Source organism: Phaseolus vulgaris, chromosome 11 (genome assembly GCF_051622355.1).
Source record: "Phaseolus vulgaris cultivar YP4 chromosome 11, ASM5162235v1, whole genome shotgun sequence".
Classification (NCBI taxonomy): Eukaryota; Viridiplantae; Streptophyta; class Magnoliopsida; order Fabales; family Fabaceae; genus Phaseolus; species Phaseolus vulgaris.
Genome location: NC_143508.1, coordinates 1,073,781 through 1,082,679, shown reverse-complemented (window position 1 = coordinate 1,082,679; position 8,899 = coordinate 1,073,781). Strand labels below are relative to the sequence as shown.

The following is an 8,899-nucleotide window of genomic DNA, read 5'->3' as shown; positions in this document are numbered from 1 at the left end:
GTCTTTTTATCAACATTCTCGTTTCGCCGATTTCTCCGGAGATTTTTCTCCCGCGAAAAGCTCTTCTCCAACGCCAATTCTCGGTGACGAAACTGCACCAAAGAAGATAAGTGCACACTCTGTGACTAGATATTTTTCACCACTCTTTACGCCTTTTCAATTACCCACGTGAAAAACATGCATTTCACATTTAATTTAACAAAAAAAAATTAAAATTAATTTCTATGTTTATTATTACGAATTTAGTAAGTCACGTTAATTAATTATCAAGAAATATAACAGTTATAATAATATATATTAATAAAGTTAATTTATGCATGTAGAAGGTGAATATAATTAATTATTGTGCTTTAGTCTGTGGGAGGTGTTTCTCTCTCTTGTTGGCGCCATATTCGGCGTTGCGTTTGAAAGTTTCTTTGATTCTCTTCCTCCTATCGTTTTTCTGAATCAAATCACAATAGTAAAAGAAGAGAGTGATTGTGAATGAAGAGAGCTGAGTGATCAGTGGATAACAATGGAGAAGTACCTCAGAGAAAACTTCAGCGTCCAGCCGAAGAACCCTTCCGAGTCCGCGCTCCGCCGATGGAGATCCGCCGTCGCCGTCGTCAAAAATCCCCGCCGCCGCTTCCGCATGGTCGCCAATCTCGCCCAGCGCGCGGAAGCTGAACACAAGCGTAGGAAGCTCCAGGTACTCCTTCCTCTCTTCCGTTTTCCATTTCAATACCTAATCTCTCTGAATTCCTTTTCGCTTTTGGATCATATAACGATTCCGCTGTTCAAACATGTGCGTATCTGTTTTACCATTTTCCGCTTCAGAAAAACTCACACTGGATCAATATCCGATTGGTTTTGCTCCTTTTGCGAATGTCCACGTTCCATGGAATTTCTCGGTGAAAATGCAGGCACATAGCGTAGCGAGCAATGAAACTAGTTCTTAGTGTAATTAAGTCCTTATTAAACCAGTTAACATAGTGCCGTCGGAGCTTCTTTCTCACGTTGTCGCCAAATTCTACCTTGGAAACGGTGTTTTGCTTCCGCCACAAGATCACGGCCAAATTTAATTGTATTTTTTTTTTATCAAAACTTAATTGATTAAGATTTAAGGGTTCTGATATAGTGATTGAAAAATTTTCTCTCTCGCCAACTTTATCTTTTTGGAGGTATTTTAAACCTATATACATGCATACATATACATATACATACATATATATATATATATATATATTAAAAAAAATGAGTTTTTTTTTAGTTTATTAGAAGGTTACCTTTCCAGGACACAGTGAGTTTGAATTTCTGTTGTGGGAGATGATTATATTTAGTATTATATAGTTGTCTCAAGTAGGGTTTTCCAATAAAGAACATATACTTTCTCACCTAAATATTTTTGTAATGTAGTATTATATAGCTGTCTCAAGTAGGGTTCACTTCTTTCCTTAATATCAAACAAGAAACAATAAAACAAACAATGAGATACACCAAACCAAGAAAAGGAAAACAAGAAGACACCAAAACTTTTAATCTGATAACTCTTTCATAATTAGGGTAGTAGTCAACCAAACTCTTTCTCCTTGCATATGGCAAGTTTTTCAATACGTAAGATCTTTGTCATCATATCTAAGTCATTCTCATATCATATGTATGGATCTTTTGTAATCATAATTATTTCATCTCTAATGCACAACATATTCAATGATATCATACGTCAATGTTTTGCTTTGTTATTGTTCAGATGGATTATGTTTTGCTTTGTTATTGTTCAGATGGATTGCACTTTGACAATAGCAATACTAATTGTGATTGTCCCAACTGTAGGAATTTAAGCATTCACAAAAACTCTTTAGCAACTTTTATAACAACAATATATTTTGTCTTTATATAATATAGAGCAGTACATTTTTGTTGTCTAGATTGTCATGAACTAGAAGTAGACTTCCTAGAACCCACATCATTAGTTATATATGCATTTGCTTAACCATTAACTTGCCACTTCCAAAACATAATCAAACTCTAGAAATAGCTTTGAGATACATGAGTAATCACTTTAGAGCTTGTCAATGCTCTTTTCAATATGATTAAAAGGAAACAACATGGGAATGTTTGGACATACACACACCATAGCACACTACCAAATGTAAATGAATATGGACACTGCTTTGAGCTCAAGTTGAAGTACTTGCAAGTGGAGTGCTACCAAACTTAGAACTGTCCATTATATCTTTGTAGTACCTTCTCAATATATTTTTTGTTGTGATAGCCTCAATTTTCCATTCTTCCTGTATCAACTAATTTTAATGTCAATGATTTGTTTTGTAGGACCTAAATCTTTCATTGCAATAGATTTGCTTAGCTCCACTTTAAATCTTTGAATCTTGCTCATATGTCATGACAAACAATAAACATGTCATCATCATAGAGTAAAAGAATAATAAACTTTTCACTAGAAAATTTCATCACAAAAATACGACGATCAGAACAAGTCTTATAATACATGTAAGAAAAATTTTGAGCTTGTTTGAATCCATGTAAGTCTTCCTTAAACTACAAACGAGCTTCTCTTTACCTTTGACTGTGAAACCTTCAAAGTGTTCATATAGATCTCTTCCTCCAATTCACCATGAAGCAAGGTTGTTTTTACATAAGTTGGTCAAGTTCTAAATTTAAACTTTGTTTCAAGACATATTAACCACAAATAAAAATATCTCTACAAAATCAAATTCTTTCTTTGACTAAAGCCTTTCACAACTAGCTTTGTACATTTATAAATAAAAATAACAAGGGGAAGTAAAATTCGGATCAATTCTTCCCTTTATAAATAATAGTAAGCTCTGGAAAAAAACCATCACGCACCAAAACTTTTAACGTAAGAAAACACCTTGATATGAAAGAAAAATCCACGAGACTTGATCAAGTAAAAACATCCATTAACAATAATTAATGAGTAAAATACAATTTCTCTTAAAACCTTCAAGGATCACAACAAATTTTCTTTTCACCAATTAGGTGGATAGACAAGAGAACTCAAATGATTATATAGCTAAAAAAGAACCAAATGCATAAGATAATTAATTGGTATAAAACATCTTCTCCAAGTTAATTTTCTTGGACAAATTTGTTTAGGATACACACGAATTATTGTTAACTTCTTCTCTCACACACATATATATATAAAATAAATAAAAAATATTAAATGAGAGTTTCATATATGATTGCCCATATATTATTACACTCTTATTATTAAAAGAACTAAGACGATCCATCAAATTATTCAGAATGCTATAACACAATTGTATTGAGCTACTAAACCAGGGACTGCATATAACTCCTAAGCATACAGTTTCTAACCTCTCATCTTCTATAGTTTATGATAAATAGTATGAAACGTTATAAAATCAAGGGCAAAGAAGAAAACACGAGAGACACTGGTAAAAACTAAAGAATAAACACCAAGGGTGAAGAAGAAAGGACTCAAAGTAGGGTATATCTTTGCTTTTTTATATTGCATATAGCATATATATGTAAAGTACCTTAATGCTTCACATATTAACTATTATATTTAATTTAGTAAAAGTAATATTTAATTTGTTACCAATCTCATGCAAATGAACTTTACATTATCTATATGTTAGAGATACTGATATAGGCTGTTCATGCATGTATTTAGCTGTTGAAAAATTTAGTCGAATGATGTCTTGATAACAGAATTGATCTTTTCCTCTATATTCCCACTTCTATTTTGAAGAATATTGTATACCCTGATATTTCTTTCACACCTTTATTTTTCTTTTCTAGTGTCACAGTTCTCATTTTTTTAGATTGGTGAGTAAATTTTATGTCTAGTTGTGTGCTTTTTGTTTATCCAAGGAACTGTTATACTTAATCTCTGGCACTATGAAAATGGTTATTGAAGTGAATAAAAAATGCAATATCTATCAGTAAGCTGTTAGCTGAAAGCACATCATGCAGGATGAAAATTCGATGAGCTTACATATACATACATACCTTTCAAAACGTTGAACGACATGGATTTTTTATCAGTTGCCCTAACACACTTTGCATATGCTCTAACTATCTTGACCAGGAAAAAATAAGGGTGGCTCTCTATGTGCAAAAAGCAGCGTTGCATTTTATTAACGGTATGCACTTTCATTCACCCTATTGTTTTTCACTCGCTGTTTTGTTACATTTTTTTTCTTTTCCTTCTCATCCAGCTGGGAGCCGCGGGACTGGTGACGGCGGAGGTAAAGGTGGCGGCGGAGGTGACGGTGTTTCCGGCAGCGACAGCGGTGCTAGTCTCGGTTACATGCTCTCAAAAGAGACTCAGGAAGCAGGCTTCGAAATCGAGCCCGACGAACTAGCCTCCATTGTTCGGTCCCATGACAAGAAATGTTTAGAACGCTACGAAGGATTGGAAGGAGTAGCAAGGGCTGTTCGTGTGTCCTTGCAAGAGGGCGTTATCTCAGTCGATGTGGAGCACAGACAAAACATCTATGGTTTCAACCGCCACACCGAGAAGCCTCCCAGAAGCTTCTGGATGTTCGTTTGGGATGCCATGCAGGACTTAACTCTGATCATCCTCATGGCATGCTCTCTGGTTTCAGTAGGTGTTGGAATTTTAACCGAAGGTTGGCCGAAAGGTATGTACGATGGAGTGGGAATCATACTATCTATTCTCTTAGTGGTGTTTGTCACTTCGATCAGTGACTATAGACAGTCTTTGCAATTCAAGGACTTGGATAAAGAAAAGAAAAATGTGAGCATTCAAGTTACAAGAGACGGTAGAAGGCAAAAAGTTTTGATTCATGATATAGTGATAGGAGACATAGTCCATCTTTCAATAGGAGACATAGTTCCTGCAGATGGGTTGTTGATATCTGGTTTCGGCTTATTAATAGACGAATCAACTCTATCAGGTGAGTTTTCATGTGGTTTGTTTTCTTATTTGTATAAGGTTGTCACATTTGAATTGACTAGTTTAATCTTTGCTGATAAAAAAAACTCTCTCAGGTGAGAGCGACGCTGTAAATATTGATGATCGGAGGCCTTTTCTTCTCTCTGGGACCACTGTGCAAGATGGGTCTGCTAAGATGTTGGTCACGTCGGTTGGTGTGAGGACGGAATGGGGGAGATTGATGGATACTCTGAACGAAGGAGGAGATGATGAGACGCCACTTCAGGTCAAACTAAATGGAGTTGCAACCATTATTGGGAAGATAGGCTTGGGTTTTGCCCTGGTAACATTCATGGTTCTGACGGGCAGGTTTTTGTGGGGGAAAATAGCTCAGGATGAGATCACAAAATGGTCTTTGAATGATGCATCAAACCTTCTGAATTTCTTTGCCACGGCTGTGATTATCATAGTTGTGGCAGTTCCCGAGGGGCTTCCTTTGGCAGTCACACTGAGCCTTGCATTTGCAATGAAGAAATTGATGAATGACAGGGCACTGGTGAGGCATCTCTCTGCATGCGAGACCATGGGTTCAGCAGGGTGCATTTGCACTGATAAAACAGGGACTTTGACTACAAATCACATGGTTGTAGACAAGATATGGATTTGCGGACAAACTAAGGCCATTAAAAGTGAAAATGTGTTGAAGCCCTTGATTTCTGAACAAACGTTTGATCTTCTTTTGCAATCGATATTCCAGAATACTGGCTCAGAGATAGTCAAAGGGGTGGATGGAAAGAACAAGATCATGGGCACTCCCACAGAATCCGCACTGTTGGAATTTGGCTTGCTTTTGGGAGGTGATTCCAAGTTTTACAACAACAAGTATAAAATAGTGAAGGTTGAGCCTTTCAATTCGATCAGAAAAAAGATGTCAGTGATGGTGGCTCTTCCCGGTGGCACCACCTACAAGTATCGAGCATTTTGCAAAGGAGCATCAGAATTGATTGTGGAAATGTGCGACCGAGTTGTCAACGAAGAGGGCAGAGTGGTCTCTTTGAACGAACAGCAAAAGAGTAGCATCACAGAAGTTATCAACGGTTTTGCTTCTGAGGCTCTGAGAACACTCTGCATTGCCTTCAAGGATATTGAAGAATCTTCCAAAAGTGATGGTATTCCTGAGGACAAATACACGTTGATAGCTATTGTTGGGATCAAGGATCCTGTGAGGCCTGGAGTGAAAGAAGCTGTGAAGACTTGTTTAGAAGCTGGCATTGTGGTTAGAATGGTGACTGGTGACAACATAAACACTGCTAAAGCAATAGCTAGAGAATGCGGCATATTGACTGATGGAATCGCCATAGAGGGACCTGATTTCCGGAACAAGTCCCCGCAAGAATTGGAAAAGATAATTCCAAAAATACAGGTCTAGATTACTCTTCACTGGGTGCTCCTTTGAATGTTTTAGCAAGGATCATACATTTACAAATTTGTTTCTTGGTGTGTGTAGGTAATGGCTCGATCCTTGCCCCTTGACAAGCACAAACTAGTGACCCTTTTGAGGGAGGATTTTAATGAGGTTGTGGCAGTAACTGGGGATGGAACCAATGATGCCCCAGCGTTGCATGAGGCTGATATTGGACTTGCTATGGGCATTGCAGGGACAGAGGTTTGTTACTGCAGCCATTTATTGTTCTATCTGAGATTATGTGCCGTTTTCTGCTTGCATTGTATCTTTAACTAGAACACATTTAGCATCTGATTCTAGTGGCTTGGTCACTTATTTTACATAGCATGGTATGTTATTAAGTACTATTAACCTCGATCTTCTCCAGGTTGCAAAAGAGAACGCGGATGTGATTGTAATGGATGATAACTTCTCAACCATAGTGAAGGTTACCAGATGGGGGCGTGCAGTTTATATCAATATACAAAAGTTTGTTCAGTTCCAGTTAACAGTTAATGTTGTAGCTCTCATGCTGAATTTCGTTTCAGCCTGCGTGTCAGGTAATACGCACAACTAGCTTTTCAGTTCATAGCTAAATAATTGGTTCAATTCAGATGACTAATCACAGCAGAAATTCACTTCAGGCTCTGCTCCTCTTAGTGCTGTTCAAATGCTTTGGGTAAACATGATCATGGACACTCTCGGCGCGTTGGCCCTGGCTACAGAACCTCCCCATGATGGGCTTATGAAGAGGCCACCCATTGGAAAGAACGCCAAATTCATCACCAGAATCATGTGGAGGAACATAATTGGTCAGAGCATCTATCAAATTATCGTCCTTTTGATTCTCAAATTTCGTGGTGAACAGATTCTCAAGCTCAATGGACCTGATACTCCCGTACTTCTCAATACCGTCATATTCAACACCTTTGTATTTTGTCAGGTAACACATCAATTAACATACTTGTATATTAATATTAAAACATATTTGTTCCTCAAAAAAATGTTTTCCATTTTCATATTCTTCATTCCCGATTCTCAATTCCTATCTTAGGTTAAGAAGTGGACTTTTAATCTAACTCAATCTCATAAAATCAATCAACGTATAAAGTATACTATGAAATGTTCTAATCTCTAGTCGATGTAAGATCTCAAACCATTTCACAATAAGAGTGATATCGAGAGTGACAAATTATACGTGGAACAACATATTATTATGAATGGTCTGATAACGGTCCAATAATAGATGACCTACAGTCTTGACGTGAGGAGTGTCTTGGAGATTACAAGTCGACTAGAGATTAAAATATTTAGTAGTATATATATGTGAGTGTAAACCTCATCTTATAAACCAGTTTTAAAAGATTAAGTTAGGCTTAAATCCAATTCTTAATAAGTATAATAGGATTGCTTCGGTAATTTCCATAGATGCTGAGGCAGATAGTAAGCAACTCCTGTGATTGAAAACAACGTCTGTGTGATGAATAGGTGTTCAACGAGATAAACAGCCGTGACATGGAGAAGATCAATGTGTTTGAAGGCATGTTAAGCAGCTGGGTTTTCTTGATAGTGATGGGTGTAACGATATGCTCTCAAGTCTTGATAGTTCAGTATCTGGGTGCTTTTGCCCAAACGGTACCTCTGAGCCGGGAACTATGGCTAGCAAGCGTGATGATTGGTGCTGCAAGTTTAGTTGTTTCTGTTGTCCTAAAGTGCATTCCAGTTCCATCCAGCACCTACGTCGCCACCCACCATGATGGCTACGAGGAGCTCCCCAGTGGCCCTGATCAGGCATGAACACCATAGATTAGATACTCAGCTTCACTCCACATGCATACATATAGATATATATTCCATTTTTTTGAAACCCTCAGAGAAAGATACCCTTAAACAAAGAGATACCATAACTTATCACCACTGGTTCTTTCATTTTAGAGTTAGGCTGTTCCATTCTCTTCATCAGTACCACATCATCTAAACACTCTCTTTCTCTCTTCTTTATATACCTTCATCACAATTCTTTGGTAGAATGGTTTTTGTCTGTAGTTACAACATTAATTTCCTAGTAATCATACTATAGCCTAAGTTTAGAAAGTTCTACTTATAGGCTCAGGATTATTGTTCAAAGTTATTAGTTTATTTAAGAATAATGTTATTCATACAATACATTAACTTTATCATATACTTCACTCTTCATATAATGCATCAAAGATCAATCCAGAATTTAATATTCTTTACACTCATTATTTCTTTAGATATGTTCAGGCCATTTTTTTATCCATCATTATGAACTTATAGAAAAAATAAGTAAATAAATATTTTATAAATTAAAAATTATATTCTAAAGTTAATATATAAAAGCATTCTACTAAGATTTATTAATTCACTACTCAACTGATATTTATTTCTCAAAGGTCTAGATTTCGTGGAATACTCTTATATAGTATTTAGTCTGTTTATTTTAGACTATTTCTTTCTTAAATAATTTAAAAGATGTTTTTTTACTGGAGAAAATTAAAAAGGGTTTTAGATTGATTTTAAGAACTTTTTACCATTATTTTTTCTTA

General features: G+C 36.3%; 1 protein-coding gene across 1 annotated transcript; it reads left to right on the top strand.

Annotated features, from left to right (window-relative positions):
* Positions 1-514: 514 nt before the first annotated feature.
* LOC137822805 (putative calcium-transporting ATPase 11, plasma membrane-type) lies at positions 515-8,305 on the top strand. Its single transcript, XM_068627807.2, has 8 exons — positions 515-688; positions 4,079-4,133; positions 4,257-4,910; positions 5,005-6,311; positions 6,396-6,554; positions 6,721-6,892; positions 6,977-7,275; positions 7,821-8,305. Exons 1-8 carry the CDS (start codon positions 515-517, stop codon positions 8,127-8,129), a joined length of 3,129 nt encoding a protein of 1,042 aa, XP_068483908.2. The 3' UTR covers positions 8,130-8,305.
* The last annotated feature ends 594 nt before the right edge of the window (positions 8,306-8,899 follow it).

Bases quoted from the DNA above. Each gene is read 5' to 3' on its own strand.
- LOC137822805 (XM_068627807.2), top strand. From the start codon at position 515: ATGGAGAAGTACCTCAGAGAAAACTTCAGCGTCCAGCCGAAGAACCCT. The intron at 689-4,078 runs GTACTCCTTCCT...TATCTTGACCAG, and splicing joins ACAAGCGTAGGAAGCTCCAG to GAAAAAATAAGGGTGGCTCT. The intron at 6,312-6,395 runs GTCTAGATTACT...TGGTGTGTGTAG, and splicing joins AGATAATTCCAAAAATACAG to GTAATGGCTCGATCCTTGCC.